The sequence below is a fragment of the Heterodontus francisci genome, chromosome 33 (assembly GCF_036365525.1).
Source record: "Heterodontus francisci isolate sHetFra1 chromosome 33, sHetFra1.hap1, whole genome shotgun sequence".
In the NCBI taxonomy this organism is placed as follows: domain Eukaryota; kingdom Metazoa; phylum Chordata; class Chondrichthyes; order Heterodontiformes; family Heterodontidae; genus Heterodontus; species Heterodontus francisci.
Genome location: NC_090403.1, coordinates 55,608,289 through 55,625,041, shown reverse-complemented (window position 1 = coordinate 55,625,041; position 16,753 = coordinate 55,608,289). Strand labels below are relative to the sequence as shown.

At 44.9% G+C, this 16,753-nt stretch overlaps 1 protein-coding gene across 2 annotated transcripts; it reads right to left on the bottom strand.

Moving 5' to 3' along the window:
- Positions 1-2,173: 2,173 nt before the first annotated feature.
- On the bottom strand, positions 2,174-16,177 carry LOC137348243 (uncharacterized). Of its 2 annotated transcripts, none has more exons than XM_068013638.1 (6): positions 15,876-16,177; positions 14,464-15,131; positions 5,612-5,682; positions 5,066-5,323; positions 4,234-4,480; positions 2,174-2,569 (listed from the first exon to the last, which is right to left on the bottom strand). In XM_068013638.1, the coding sequence occupies exons 1-6, from the start codon at positions 16,097-16,099 to the stop codon at positions 2,460-2,462; spliced, it is 1,578 nt and encodes a 525-aa protein (XP_067869739.1). In that variant the 5' UTR covers positions 16,100-16,177; the 3' UTR covers positions 2,174-2,459. The 2 variants fall into 2 exon arrangements, with proteins under 2 accessions (XP_067869739.1, XP_067869740.1); XM_068013639.1 differs by having other exon boundaries at positions 2,174-2,496.
- Between the last annotated feature and the right edge of the window lie 576 nt (positions 16,178-16,753).

The following is a 16,753-nucleotide window of genomic DNA, read 5'->3' as shown; positions in this document are numbered from 1 at the left end:
AGGTTTTTTCCAATAATTTTCCCACCACATAGGTTAGGCTGACTGACTTGTAATTACCCGGTTTATCCCTTTCTCCATTTTTAAACAATGGTACAACGTTAGTTGGAGTTCGCACATGGTGCAGGAATTGCAAGCAACAGATCTCAGCTGCACAGTCATCATCTAAAGCTTCCCAGTGCTAATATTCTTATTATTAAGTGCTTGGGCATTTGTGTCCCAGATCTTAATTTCATGCCCTTGTTTCATACTTAGAAATGAAATGTTCTACTCTCTGCAAACACTGCATAATTAATGCCTTCAATATGGACTAATAGCTTAGTTTTCAAAATAAATATTTGTCAGCTACATGTCAACAAAAATCTCACATTTCTCAATGACCACATTTCTGTGAACTAGTCTTAAATTATCACTACTTGAACTGCAAAGTACTTCCACTGTGTTAGATGAAATAAGCCTTTGTTTTTGTGAAGCACCTGCTTCTATAGTTCTCAAACACTAGGACGGTATCAATACAGAGGGTGCACTGTTTTCATTTGCCTTTATATCATTCTGATAAAAAACCATTTGGGAAATAAGTATTGTCTTTCCTTTATAGAGCTAGAAATCCTGTCTAATACAGGTTAGGAATAAACAGAACATGGGCAGGCATGTGTGTCATTATGCAACAAGAGTGGTGTTAATCTGAAGACAAATAGTCTCATGGTGCTCGTTTGTATTTCCCCGCTAACGTGCTGAAACCCATCAAGATACCACTGAATTTTTTCATGTCCTGTAGAACATGTTATTGAGAAGCAGAGTTTCCTTCTTAGTGTTAATGGTATATTTTTTATACACATTATATGGTCCTCATAGGTCGTGGGAGTGGCGAAGAAGTGGGATTTTCAGTAATAACATATGTAAAGATATACAGCGATCAATTATGTTCTCAGATGTTGTAGACATCACTCTGCTGATTTATAATTGTTATTCAAAAATGTATAAAGGGAAAAAATGATGACTGAAAAAAGCCAAATTTATACATGTATAATTATGAGCAAAAACACAAGTAATTTTGGAAAAACTTTCACTTGAAGAAAGATCTTAGACATATCAAGGTTATTTGTGAAACACTTTTAAAAGAAAGGGTGTAGAGGAGCTTTAACAGAATGGTTCCAGGGATGAGGGATTTTAGTTACAAGGTTTGGTTGGAGATGCTGGGGTTGTTTTCCCTGGAGCAAAGGAGATCGAGGGGAGATTTGCTGGAGATGTACAAGATTATGACAGGTTTAGATAAGGTAGACGAAGAAAATCTGTTCCCAATAGCTGATTGTACAAGCACTAGGAGACACAGATTTAAGGCTTTGGGCAAGAGATACAGGGGAGATTTGAGGAAGAACTTCTTTATGCAGCAGGTGGTAATGATCTGGAACCCGCTGCCCACAGGGTGGTGGAAGCGGAGATGATGAATGATTTCAAAAGGAAATTGGATGGGCACTTGGGGGAAATAAACTTGCAGGGCTACGGGGATAGAGCAGGGGAAGTGGGACTGACTGGAGTTCTCAACAGAGAGCTGGCATGGACTTGAAGGGTCAAATGGCCTCTTTCTGTGCCAAAATGGCTCTATGACATTGCTGTTTGTGGGAGCTTGCTGTGTGTAAATTGGTTACCGGGTTTTCTACATCACAACAGTGACCACACTTCAAAAAGTACTTCATTGGCTGTGAAGCTTTGGGACGTCCCGAGGTCATGAAAGGCGCTAGAGAAATGAAGAAAGCTTAGGACGTTTTATCAAGTTAAAGGCACTATATAAATACAAGTTATTGTTGCTGGCACCTGGGAAAAAATGACCCAAGAGGCACCATCTTTTAGGGAGGGGGGAAAGAAAGTTGTGAAAAGGGAGAAAATGACTAATACAGAAAAAATTTATAGGAAAGTCCAAAGGGAACAGGGAATAAAGAACTCGAGCTTTTAGCATTATTTAAATATAGACTGAAATACATCACAGCATCCAGAGTCTTTTCTCTGAAGCTGAATTCATTCACAAACAAAAATAATATAGAAAATGTTTAATTAAAAGGTTTTCTTAAAGTACAATGGAACTATCAGAAATACAGCACCATGCAAAACTTCGAGAACAAAATATAAATGCACAATATTTTTGCTCCCCCCCCACCCCCCCCCCCCCCACCCCCACATCGTTTTAAAATGCTACGTCACTGAAAATCTCATGCAGACTCTGGTCCCTCCCATCCCTTTTCACATTCAAGTCCAGTACATCACCTAATTTCTGGGGGCAATGATGGTCCTGCAGATTAAAAACACTCTTCCCTTCCGACAAAGCAGCAAGAAGTTTGCTGGTTCAAAATCATTGGCTTCTGCGAGAAAAAGGGAAGTGAAATGTTCCTCAAGGTAGCTTAATGAGAATGATCTTGATTGCCTTCCCAGCTCACTCTCCCTCATTCTGTACCAGGGGATTTGTTTCACTCCATCTTTTCTGTCAGCTTCCTCACTGTTCTCCTAGAAGTGGCACACTTGCTGTTAATCACAGCGTTAAAGTCACATCCCTTCCCGCACACAAAAGTAACGTAATCTGGAACAGAGTTAAACAAACAAACCATTTATTTTTCAAACTCAGAATTCACCTCTGCCATCCCCATTACATGCCTCGAAGGCTCCCGACTCTTGCTGGGGTAAACTGCCCTCAGTACTTGCCTGCCATCTTCCCCAAGTGGCCAATCTTCACACGAGCCTAGACTTGAGTGTTGGTGGGTTATACAACCATGGGGATACCACAACCAGGCCTGACCCTGTGCACACACACACACAGTTCATCTCTGGAGTCACTGGACAGTGATCAGGAGCAGGAACCCTGGCTGATTTCCCCTCTCTCTAACCCAGTGGTATTCAACTAATGGTGATTTTCCAACAGCAAATATCAATATTTTTAAAAAGAAAAAAATCCTCACTTTACAGATCAAAGGTCAGAAGAAGCAGATTCAACTTCAGGATGGTACATTGTGAACCAGCCTCAGAACAACTGAACAAGCGTCTTCACCCACGATCTATGCTTGCTAAAGTCACTGACAGACTAAAATCCACAATAAGCGGCCTCTGATCGACATTAACAACAGTCAGTGTGTTTAAAGTGCTGACTGTGCAGCTTCACATCCACTTTCCATCAGTTTCCCTCTCTTTCCCCTGCCCCCGGTCCCAGGGTCTGTTTTGGGGATGATGTCATGGCATCACCCAATGACATCATTGGGCGACATCAGAGGAAACTGTCAGCAGTGGTGGGAACTGTTGCAATAAACGTTAATGAAAATAAGAACCCATCGGGCTCAATGAGGGACCCCAATTTTTGAGGTTGTATCTGGGTCAAGGGTGTGTATCAGAATCATTGGGCATATTTGGGGCCGAACCTGGATCAGCAAATGTTCCAACAACTTCTACTTAGATAGTGCTTTTAGCATAATGTAACGTTCCAAGGTACGTCTCAGGCACGATATAAAGAAAAATTAGTTCTTTCAGACCCTTAGAAAATAGGCGACAGGTTTAGATAGAGGATTTGGATCGGCGTAGGCTTGGAGGGCCGAAGGGCCTGTTCCTGTGCTGTAATTTTCTTTGTTCTTTGTTCTTAGACACCAAAGCACATAAGGCGATATTAGGGCAGATGGCCAAAAGCTCAGTCAAAGAGGTAGGTTTCAAGGAATGTCTTAAATTGAGGAATGAGAGGAAGAGAGGCGGAGATGTTTAGGGAGGGAATTCCAGAGCTTAGGATCCAGGCAGCTGAAGGCTCGGCCAACAATGGAGAAGCAATTAAAATCGGGGATGCTCAAGAGGTCAGAATTGAATGCACGCAGAGATCTCCCTGCTGAATTAATGTTCCGATGGCCTCCCTCAGGGTTCCTGGTGTTGGTTGGTGTGTCAATGCCAGTATTCTTATTATAAATTTATACTTAAAAAAATGTAAAATGGAATTGACATTTTTCTGCACTGTCACAAATATCCAGCAGGGGGAGCAGCTGGGCAGGGTTCTCAGCAGCACCACCAGCAGGAATATGATGAAACTGCAGCCTTGCCTTCTCACCCCCACTCCTCACCCCGACCCCTCATCCCCACCCCTACCCCTCACCCTCACTCCTCAGCCCTACCCCTCACCCCCATCTCACCCCCACCCCTACCCCTCACCCCCACTCCTTACCCCTCACCCCCACCCCTCAACCTCACCCCTCACCCCTTCACCAGCCTGCTCACCTTTGATGGTGTCTGTGACTGCAGTGGGTAAGCAGATGGGCTTCTCCATGGTGGTCTTGTTGTGGGCAATGCGTTCGCCCCGAGCTGACGACCGCGCTAAGGTCTGATGTGAAAAGAAATACCCCAGGAGTTTCCGAGTCATCAGCTTGGGCTTATCCCGTGGGAGCTGAGAGAGTTCGTCCATCTCCCGTTTGGTGAGATACACACCTGATCCAGGGATCAGCTCAGACTTTGGTCTCCCATTTGCCTGGTCAACAATAAAAACAACTTGCATTTTCATAGCGCCTTTACTGTAGTAAAACATCTCAAGGTGCTGCACAAGAACATGATCAGAAAAAAAACTGACATCGAGCCACGTAAACAGATATTAGGAGAGACGACCAAAAGCTTGGTCAAAGAGGTAGGTTTTAAGAAGCGTTAAGGTTTAGGGAGGGAATTCTAAAGTTTAGGGCCCAGGCAGCTGAAGGCACGGCCGCCAATGGTGAAGTGATTAAAATTGGGGGATGCACAAAAGGCCAGAATTGGAGGAGCTCTGAGATCTCGCAGAGTAGTAGAGCTGGAGGAGATGACAGAGATAGGGAGGGGCGAGGCCATGGAGGGATTTGAAAACAAGGATGATCATTTTTAAATCAAGCAGTTATCAGACCGGGAGCCAACATAGGTCAGCGAGCACAGGGATGATGGGTGAATGAGAGTTGATATGAGTTAGGATAAGAACAGAAGAGTTTTGGATGAACAAGTAAGAGATGGCGTTAACAGGGTGCGTGGGAGGGGGACCTGAACTGGTCATTTACTTTCACATTAAACAGAGGAGGGGAACGACTGACTGTACCTCAACAGCACATGCCCATACTGGTGAACCATCCGGCAGGACATCCTTCAAGACATTTTCCCAGATGCCCGCAGCCCGAATCTCCTGATACCCGAGCGGACTGGGAGCCCTCTCCTCCAGTCTCTTCCACATGGCGATGACACTGGTGTAGTCACTGACCTCCTTGTACGGCTTGAGAGGGTCAGCAGCCTCCTCAGCAATCAGAACAGATGGTAGACCCAGTGAAACATGCGGTAACTTACTGTCAGACGGTGGATTCTGATAACAAATAAGACACAAATTAAGAGACCATCGGGGGGGGGGGGGGGGGGGGGGGAGGAGGTGGATTGATGGTCCTAAATACCCCAGGGTACTCAATTAATAATTTAAAATGTGATTGATAGATTTTTGCTGGACAAGGCTATAAAAGGATATGGAATCAAGTGGACGGAGTTAAGATACAGATCAGCCATAATCTCACCGAATGGCAGAACAGGCTGGAGGGGCTGAATGGCCTCCTCCTGTTCCAGTGTTCCTGAGACTCAGTTTAAAAGCATCAACACATACCTGGGTTTCCATATTTGATTCGAGCAGTTCAACAAGGTCCTTCAAGAATTTTATATTCTTTTTGGATGCATCTGAATAAAGAAATAAATAAAAAATAATTTTCATTTCTACAGCACCTTTTACAACCTCAGGACATCCCAAAGCACTTTACTGACAATTAAGTACTTTTGAAGTGTTGTAATGTAGGAAATGCAGCAGCCAATATGCGCACAGCAAGATCCCACAAACAGCAATGAGATAATGACCAGATCATCTGTTTCTCTGTTGTCGATCAAGAGGTAAATATTGGCCAGGACACAGGAAGAACTCCCCGGCTCCTCTTCAAAATGGTGGCCATGGGAACTTTTACATCCATCTGACAGGACAGTTGGGGCCTTGGTTTAACGTCTCATCTGAAAGACAGCACCTCTGACAGTGCAGCACTCCCCGAGTATTGAACTGGGAGTGTCAGCCTGGAATTTTGTGCTCAAATCTCTCTGGAGTGGGACTTGAACCCACAATCTTCTGGCTCAGAGGTGAGATTGCTACCCACTGACCAAGGCTGATCTTTAAATAAAATGCAATAGTAACAATGTATGTTCATTATATACAAATAGTATTATTTGACAAACGGCTAATGAATAAACAGACCTGAGCTGTCTCAATGAAGCAGTGACCACTACATCCTTCAAAAGAAAATGAGATGAATACTTAAAGCAAGGAAGATGCAAACTACCCGGGAGAATGCAGGGCTGTGGAATTAGTTTTGGTTTTCTCTCTCAAAAGAGATGGGCTGAATGGACTCCTTCAGTGGTTCTAAAAGGTGACAATGGTTGAACCTGTTGTGAAAACTGCAGTCCTGCCCCTGGACACAAGAGGGAAGCACTTGTCCACACAGCTCACTAGTGCTCTCTGCTGGCACATGTCTGGTATTGCAGCACTGCAATCACAGAACCCACTCCCTAAACCCCCCATTCAGTTACGACTTGCATTTCTGTACTGCCCCAGGGTGATTCAGAGGAGGTATAATTAGACAAAAACTGAAGGTCAATTAACAGAAGGAGAGATTAGGAAGGTGTGACGATTAATTAGTCCAAGAATTAGGTTTTAAAGGGCCTTAAGGAAATAGGTTGAGAGGTTTAGGAAAGGAATTCTAGAGTTTTGGGTCCAGGCGTCTGAAGGCAGGGCCGCCAATGGTGGAGCAATAGGAATCAGGCATGCAGAAGGGGTTAAAGTCGGATGAGCGCAGAGATTTCAGAGGATTGTAGGACTGCGGGAGGTTAGAGATAGGGAGGTTTGCGTCCTTGGAGGGATTTGAACACAAGGATGAGAATTTTGAGATGCCAGACCGAACCAATGAGGTCAACAAGAACAGGGATGATCGAGGAGTGTTTATTTTTTATTCTTTCATGGAATGTGGGCGTCACTGGCAAGGCCAGCATTTGTTGCCCATCCCTAATTGCCCTTGACAACTGAGTGCCTTGCTCGGCCATTTCAGAGGGCAGTTAAGAGTCAACCACATTGCAGTGCGTCTGGAGTCATATGTAGGACTGAGCAGGTAAGGAAAGCAAAGGCACCAGCATGAAAAAATGGCACACTGATGCTGCAAGGGGCAGAACAGACAGATTTAATCTATATCTAATCCATGCTGTATCTGAAATAAAAACAAGAAATGCTGGAACCACTCAGCAGGTCTGGCAGCATCTGTGGAAAGAGAAGCAGAGTTAACGTTTCGGGTCAGTGACCCTTCAGAACTACTCATGCTGCATCTGCCCTGGAGCAATGCAACAACTGCTGCTGAAGGACCATCAACTCGGTGAAGGACGCTCTTTGGTCTGCCCGAAACTTGCTGGCCTTCCAGAACTGTCGACAATCGAGTGTTGCAGACTGACACATTCCAAGATCCAGGACTACGTGCTGAGAGATGCACTAAGGCTTGGGGCAGCTGCCAAAAAGGCTCAATGGGGAAAGGCCACGGTGTAAGGTCCCCCCGCCAGAGTGAACCGAGGGGCTGGAACCTGTGTGAACCCCCTCGGGTTGTATGTTCCAGAGAATGTTTGACATGAAATGTAAATGTATATTATAAACATAACCTGTAATTGCAAATGTAGCAAGGCAGCTCATTTACCATTTTGAAGGAAATTGATCTGTACTGCACTTTATGTAATGTCCAATTTGAACAGTTATCTAATGTACTTCTCTAATCAAAGAAGAGATAGTTCGGGCACAGTCAAGGTATGTTCCCTCAAAGGGGAAACGTAGAGCAAACAAATTCAGAGCTCCCTGGATGACAGAAGAGGTAGAAATGAAGATAAAGAAGAAAAAGTGTGCTTATGACAGATGCCAGGTAGAAAATACTCTCTGAGGCAGCGAATTCCAGAGATTCACCACCTTCTGAGAGAAGAAATTCCCTCACATCTCAGTTTTAAATGTGTGACCTCTTATTCTGTAACTATGTCCCCTAGTTCGAGATTCCCCCACCAGTCAAAATGTCTTCTCAACATCTACCGTGTCAAGCCCCCTTAAAATCTTATATGTTTCAATCAGATCACCTCTCATTCTTCTAAACTCCAATGAATAAAGGCCTAACCTGTTTATCCGTTCTTGATAAGACAACCCCATCATCCCAGGAATCAGCCTGGTGAACCTTTTCTGAACTGCCTCCAATGCTAGTATATCCTTCTTTAAATACGGGGACCAAAACTGTACACAGTACTCCAGGTGTGGCCTCACCAACACCCTGTACAGTTGTAACAAGGCTTCCCTATTTTTAAACTCTAACCCCCTAGCAATAAAGGCCAAAATTCCATTTGCCTTCCTAATTACTTGTTGCACCTGCATGCTAACTTTTTGTGTTTCATGTACAAGAACACCCAGATCCCTCTGTACTGCAGTATTTTGTAGTCTTTCTCCATCTAAATAATAATCTGCCTTTTTATTCTTCCTACTAAAGTGGAAGACCTCACACTTTCCCACATTGAACACCATCTGCTAAGTTTTTGCCCACTCACTTAACCTATCTGTATCCCTTTGCAGATTCTTTGTGTCCTCATCACAACCTGCCATTCCACCTATTTTTCTTTCGTCAGCAAATTTGGATACATTACACTCTGTCCCTTCCTCCAAGTCATTAATATAGATAGTAAATAGTTGAGGCCCTAGGACTGATCCTTGTGGCACCCCAGTAGTTACGGCTTTCCAACCTGAAAAAACCCCATTGATTCCAACTCTCTGCCTTCTGTGTGTTAGCCAATCCTCAATCCATGCCAACACATTACCCCCAAAAGCCTGAGCTCTTACTTTGTGCAATAACCTTTTATGTGGCACCTTATCGAACACCTTCTGAAAAAACAGAAAATATAGAAGGTCCAGAGGGGGAGTGAAAAAGCAAATAAGAGAAGCAAAGAGAGAGCATGAAAAGAGACTGGCAGTCAGCATTAAAGGAAATCCTAAAGTTTTCTATAGGCATATAAACAGTAACAGGGTGGTAAAAGGAGGAGTGGGGCCAATTAGGGACCAGAAAGGGGATTTACACATGGGGGCAGAGGGCATAGCTGAGGTATTAAATGAATACTTTGCATCTGTCTTTACCAAGGAAGAAGATGTAACCCAGGCAATGTTGAAAAAGGAGATAGTTCAGACACTAGAGGGGTTTAAGATAAGCCCAATAAATACAGGCCAGTCTGTTTAAGTTTGGTGGTGGGAAAACTTCTAGAAAAAAATAATTCGGGACAAAATCAATAGTCACATGGACAAATGCGAGGTAATTAAGGAAAGCCAGCAAAGATTTCTTAAGGGAAAACCATGGTTAACTAACTTGCTGGAGTCTTTTGAGGAGGTAACAGAGAGGGTTGATGAGGGCAATTCTGTTGATGTGGTGTACATGGACTTTCAAAAGGCATTTGATACAGTGTGACACAACAGACTTATGAGCAAAGTTATAGCTCATGGAATAAAAGGGACAGTAGCAACATGGATACGAAATTGGCTGAGTGACAGGAAACAAAGAGTAGTGGTTAACTCCATTACCCCCACCACCTCGTCCCCTTCCCACGGTATCTTCCCCTGCAATTGCAGGAGGTGTAATACCTGCCCATTTACCTCCTCTCTCCTCACTATCCAAGGCCCCAAACACTCCTTTCAGGTGAAGCAGCAATTTACTTGTACTTCTTTCAGTGTAGTATACTGTATTCGCTGCTCACAATGTGGTCTCCTCTACATTGGGGAGACCAAGCGCAGACTGGGTGACCGCTTTGCGGAACACCTCCACTCAGTCCAAAAGCAGGACCCCGAGCTTCCGGTTGCTTGCCATTTCAACACTTCCCCCCTGCTCTCATGCTCACATCTCTGTCCTGGGATTGCTGCAGTGTTCCAGTGAACATCAACGCAAGCTCGAGGAACAGCATCTCATTTACCGATTAGGCACACTACAGCCTGCCGGACTGAACATTGAGTTCAATAATTTCAGAGCATGACGGGCCCCCCCATTTTACTTTTATTTTCAGTTATTTTTTCTTTTTCCTTTTTTTAATATATATATTTTTTGGTGTTTATTTTATTTTATTTCATCTTAGTTTGTTCAGTTTGCTTACCCACTAGTTTTTTCATGTTTGTACTTGTGGCTGTTCAATTTTTAGTCCATTAACACCCTATCTGTACTAATGCTTTGTCTTTCAACACACCATTAACATATTGTTTGCCTTTGCTCCCTGACCTTCTGGTCAGCTATTCTGTGAACTTGTCCTATCTACACTTTCTCCTTTGTCATCTCTTGCCCCACCCCCACTTTACTTACTTATAACCTTTCACATTTCTAATATTTGTCAGTTCTGAAGAAGGGTCACTGACCTGAAACGTTAACTCTGCTTCTCTCTCCACAGATGCTGCCAGACCTGCTGAGTATTTCCAGCATTTCTTGTTTTTATTTTAGATTTCCAGCAACCGCAGTATTTTGCTTTTATTATAGTAGTGGTTAATGGATGTTTTTCAGGTTGGAGGACGGTTTGTAGTGGAGTTCCCCAGGGATCAGTGTTGGGACCCTTGCTTTCCTGATATATATTAATGACCTAGACCTTGGTGTACAGGGCACAATTTCAAAGTTTGCAGATGATACGAAACTTGGAAGCATTGTGAACCGTGAGGAGGATAGTGTAGAACTTCAAAAGGACATAGACATGTTGGTGGAATGGGCAGACAGGTGGCAGATGAAATTCAATGCAGAGAAATGTGAGGTGATTCATTTTGGTAGGAAGAACATGAAGAGACAATAAAAGGGTACAATTCTAAAGTGGGTGCAGGAGCAGAGGGACCTTGGTGTATATGTGCATAAGTCATTGAAGGTGGCAGGACAGGTTGAGAGCGCGGTTAATAAAGCATACAGTATCCTGGGCTTTATTAATAGGAGCATAGAGTACAAGAGCAAGGAAGTTATGTTGAACTTGTTTAAGACACTAGTTCGGCCTCAGCTGGAGTATTGCGTCCAGTTCTGGGCGCCACACTTTCAGAAAGATGTCAGGGCATTGGAGAGAGTACAGAAAAGATTCACGAGAATGGATCCAGGGATGAGGAATTTCAGTTATGAAGATAGATTGGAGAAGTTAGGACTGTTTTCCTTGGAGAAGAGAAGGCAGAGAGGTGATTTGATAGAGGTATTCAAAATCATGAGGGGTCTGGACAGAGTGATCAGGGAGAAACTGTTCCCACTTGTGAAAGGATCAAGAACGAGAGGGCACAGATTAAAAATATTTGGTAAGAGAAGCAAAAGTGACATGAGGAAAAACGTTTTCATGCAGTGAGTGGTTAAGGTCTGGAATGCACTGCCCGAGAGTGTGATGGAGGCAGGTTCAATTGAAGCATTCAAAAGGGAATTAGACAGTTATATGAAAAGGAAGCATGTGCTGGGTTACGGGGAGAAGGCGGGGAATGGAACTGAGGGAATTGCTCTTTCAGAGAGCCAGTGCAGACACGATGGGCTGAATGGCCTCCTTCTGTACTGTAACAATTCTGTGATTCTGTGGTACTTTTTACACATTTTATTAATAAGGTATATTTTTGGGAAAAGGTTTGATAGGACAGTGTAGAGGGAACTTTAGCTGTATCTAGGTAGTAAAGGCAGATAGTAAATTGTTCAAGGTTTTTAAAATTTAAAATTTAATCTTTTGTTTACTTTTCCTTTCTACCTCTCCCTCTCTTTTTGTACCTGATTTGACTCTAATACATCCTATTTCCTTCTCTGTTGTTCCTCTGTTTCTTTCTCAGTTATTATAGATTATAGAGAGTTGAAACAGGCCCTTCGGCCCACCGAGTCTGTGCTGATCATCAACCACCCATTTATACTAATCCTACATTAATCCCATATTCCCTACCACATCCCCTCCTACATTAATCCCATATTCCCTACCATTCTCCTACCTACACTAAGGGCAATTTACAATGGCCAATTTACCTATCAACCTGCAAGTCTTTGGCTGTGGGAGGAAACCGGAGCACCCGGCGAAAACTCAGGCGGTCACAGGGAGAACTTGCAAACTCCGCACAGGCAGTACCCAGAACCGAACCCGGGTCGCTGGAGTTATGAGGCTACAGTGCTAATCCTGTTGTTCTGTTGTTTCAATCTTTAAGGAGAAAGACCATTAGACCTAACAGTCCTGGAGTCCCAGATGTCCTTTTGACCTCACCCCACTGTATCAGCTCACATTTCCAGAAATCTGTGGTGGAAAAATAATACATCCTGAAGGGCGAGGGAAGAATTGAATCCATGGTGCTCATCGCGAGAAGCCCAGCTCCAGCAGATTCAGTCTGACAAAGATCCTGGGTCATAGAGTCGTACAGCATAGAAACAGGCCCTTCGGCCCACCGCATCTATGCCGACCATAATGCCTATCTACACTAATCCCACCTGCCTGCATTAATTCCATATCCCTCTATGCCTTACTCATTCAAGTACCTGTCCAGATGCCTCTTAAATGTTGCTACTGTTCCTGCCTCCACCACCTCCTCTGGCAGCTCATTCCAGATACCCACTATTCTTTGTGTGAAAAATTTACCCCTTTGATCCCCTTTAAACCTCCTCCCTCTCACCTTAAATCTTTCATAGGTCATTTCGCTGAGACCCAATGGGGTCAGCCTCCATCACTGACCAGAGAGTAGACGATGGAATTTTCTGGAAAAGGAGAAGGATCACGAGATAAATAGCAAGAAATTGATGAAGAGAATCAGCAGTAGACAGCAAGAGCAACTAAAAGTCAGGCTATCACCTCCTCACTGGAAGATGCACTAATAATGGTGAACGTCATGAACTCGACATTACTTTTCTGGCTGGAATTCTTCTTCTTAGAGCAATAAAGGTTAAGAGGAGATTTAATCGAGTGTGCAAAATTATGAGGGGTTTAGTTACAGTAAATAAAGAGAAACTGTTTCCACTGACAGGCAGTTCAGTGACCAGAGGACACAGATTTAAGGTAATTGACAAAAGAACCAGAGGGGGAGATGAGGAGAATTTTTTTTTCCGCAGTGAGTTGTTGTGATCTGGAACGCACTGCCTGAAAGGGCGGTGGAAGGAGATTCAATAATAACTTTCAAAAGGGAATTGGATAAATACTCGAAAGGAAAATATTTGCGCCACACAAGTGCCAGGCAATGACCATCTCCAACAAGAGATCTCCCCTTGACATTCAATGGCATTACCATTGCTGAATCCCCCACTATCAACATCCTAGGGGTTACCATTGACCAGAAACTGAACTGGAGTAGCCATATAAATACCGTGGCTACAAGAGCAGGTCAGAGGCTACGAATCCTGAGGCGAGTAACTCACCTCCTGACTCCCCAAAGCCTGTCCACCATCTACAAGGCACAAGTCAGGAGTGTGATGGAATACTCTCCACTTGCCTGGATGGGTGCAGCTCCAACAACACTCAAGAAGCTCAAAACCATCCGGGACAAAGCAGCCCGCTTGATTGGCACCCCATCTACAAACATTCACTCCCTCCACCACCGACGCACAGTGGCAGCAGTGTGTACCATCTACAAGATGCACTGCAGCCACGCACCAAGGCTCCTTAGAGAGCACCTTCCAAACCCACGACCTCTATCAACTAGAAGGACAAGGGCAGCAAATACATGGGAACACCACCACCTGCAAGTTCCCCTCCAAGCAACACACCATCCTGACTTGGAACTATATCATCGTTCCTTCACTGTTGCTGGGTCAAAATATTAGATTAGATTAGAGATACAGCACTGAAACAGGCCCTTCGGCCCACCAAGTCTGTGCCGAACATCAACCACCCATTTATACTAATCCTATATTCCAACCAAACATCCCCACCTGTCCCTATATTTCCCTACCACCTACCTATACTAGTGACAATTTATAATGGCCAATTTACCTGTCAACCTGCAAGTCTTTTGGCTTGTGGGAGGAAACCGGAGCACCCGGAGAAAACCCACGCAGACACAGGGAGAACTTGCAAACTCCACACAGGCAGTACCTGGAATCAAACCCGGGTCCCTGGAGCTGTGAGGCTGCGGTGCTAACCACTGCGCCACTGCGCCGCCCACTCACATATTGGAACTCCCTTCCTAACAGCACTGTGGGTGGACCTACCTCACATGGACTGCAGTGGTTCAAGAAGGCAGCTCATCACCACCTTCTCAAGGGCAATTAGGGATGGGCAATAAATGCTGGCCTAGCCAGTGACGCCCACATTCCATGAATGAATAAAAAACTATTTTGCAGAGCTCTAGACAGAGGAGTGGGACTAATTGGATAGCTCTTTCAAAGAGCCAGCACAGGCACGATGGGCCGAATGCACTCCTTCCTTGCTGTAAGATTCTAATTTCTGTGCCTCTAACGATGTGAAAGGATTTACCCAGCGCTCCCGCCTGCAGACCACTCATGGCAATGCCCCGCTCACTGCCACTGGACAAGAGGTCATTCTCCTCCTCCAGTTTCTGTAGCTGATCCTTGAGCTTTTGGTTTTCCACCTCCAGTGCCTCGATGCGCCTCGACTGCACCAAACCCACCTCCACCTGCAACCGTTCACGTTGCTGCAGCTCCAACACCTGACCCTGGAGTTCCTTCACCAGGTCCGCATATAGTCCCATCACCTTCATGGTCTGTCCACTATCTGAGGCAGGTGGAAGGCTGGCCACTGGGATGGTTGGAGGTGAGGCCGGAGGATCTGGCGAGCTCTCCTTCCGTGAAGACTTGTCCAGGAAGCTGGTTAACAAGCAGGGCTGTTGGGACCCAGTGTGAACGAGGCTGGGTGAAATCACAGTGGGAAATGGCAAGGGTTTGCAGTGAACAGTCAGTCTGGAGCAATCATCACGGTGTGACAGTCTCTGGCTCAGGGCTGCATTGAAGCTGCGGTGGGTCACTGGGGAAGTCAAACATTTCTGCTTCTTGGTCTGTTTGTGGCCATCGTCCTCCTCGTCCTCAGCGTCCAGCAGCTTAAGACCAGGTCTGCAATGCTCGGTGGGTCGAGAAGGCGACTGATTGGGACCAGTCACTGCATCCTCGGAGCACCCGGTCACCTGCCTGAGCACAACACAGTAAAGGAGGGGGGTCTTAGACAGTGGCTCGAGGACTAACAGACGGAAGAATTGGACAGGATGCACCCACCCCCTTCCTAAACAAACAGGAACAGGGGTCGGCCATTCAGCCCCTTGAGCCAATCCCGTCATTCAATTAGATCATGCTTGATCTGTATCTATCTATCCACTTTTGTTCCATTTATCTTGATTCTCTTACCCAACCGAAATCTCTCATTCTTGAGGGCTCCAATTGTTCCAAGAGTCCCAGATTTCCAGTACCATTTTGGGAAAATTGCTTCCTGATTTCGATCCTGAATGGCCGAGCTCTATTTTTAAATTTATCTCCCCTTGATCTCGACTCCCTCACCAGAGGAAATAATTTCTCTCTATCTTATCAAATCTTTTAATCATTTTAAACACTTTGATGAGATCACCCTCTCAATCTTCTAAACTCAAGGGAATACAAGCCTAGTTTATGTAACCTGTCCTCATAATTTAACCCTTTTAGCCCCAGTATCATTCTGGTGAATCTACGCTACACCCCCTCCAAAGCACCTCCCCCTCCTATCTGTCCTGAGGTGCGGGGCCCAGTCTGAACACAGTTACTCCACATGCAGTCTGGCCGAGGCTATGTATAACTGAATCATCTGACTCAAGAATGATTGACCCATTGATCAAACCTGTTGCCTTATTTCTACGTAATAAACCCAGTGACAGGTGTGACCCTGCTCATCTCTCCTCCACTTACCTGTGAGTGTCTTGCTGAGGCCCACAGCTCTGTGTTCTGCAGGTGAAAGCCCGTTCACTGTTCTGCTGCCGGCTTGGGGGTTTGGAGATGCCAAGCTCCCTACTGGCCTCTCCACTCCGCAGCACATCCACATCCTCCTCATTCTCCTCCTCTCTCCCACAGCCCTGCTGCTGGTATCTCTCTGTCAGTACTGCCAGGGGCACTCCCTGCAAAGTGTTAGCCATCCAGCTGCAGCTCAGAGAGACCCAGACCCAGAGCAGATCCCAGCTACAGCCCAGTAACAGACTGATTGTATCCACATCACAACACAAGCCAGGAAGTCCCGCCCACTCTCCATTTCCATTGGCTGACAAAGCAAGGAGGCGGTGCTCATTTGTCAAACTGTATTTGCTCTGGTTCCAACAACTGCCAATCATCAAAACAGCATCGAAGCTCTTTCAGCTCTTGTCAACGAAATTAATTCCCATTTCCACCGAGCAGAAGCGACCTCTTTACCTTTCTAATTGGTCACTTAGCTGTCAATCAAAATTAAATCCCTCCCCCCAGCTAGGCAGCAGGGTTTTATGTGTTGGTAAAGATTTCGAGGCGATCAGGTGCCAGAAAAAATACCAGGATTATTAATAGATGTTTTTGGTATAAAGAAAACACACAACATATAATTGAAAAGGCGGTGAAAGCAGATTCAATAGTAACTTTCAAAAGGGAATTGAATACATTACTTGAAGGGGTGAAAATTTACAGGGCAAGGTCGGGTGATTGGGACTAATTGGATAGGCCAACACAGTCACGATGGGCTGAATGGTTCTACGCCTGACAGCATCTGATCAGCAGAAAGCCGAATTTAGTTATCTGCTTTTGTCTCTGGAATTTTAGACCCT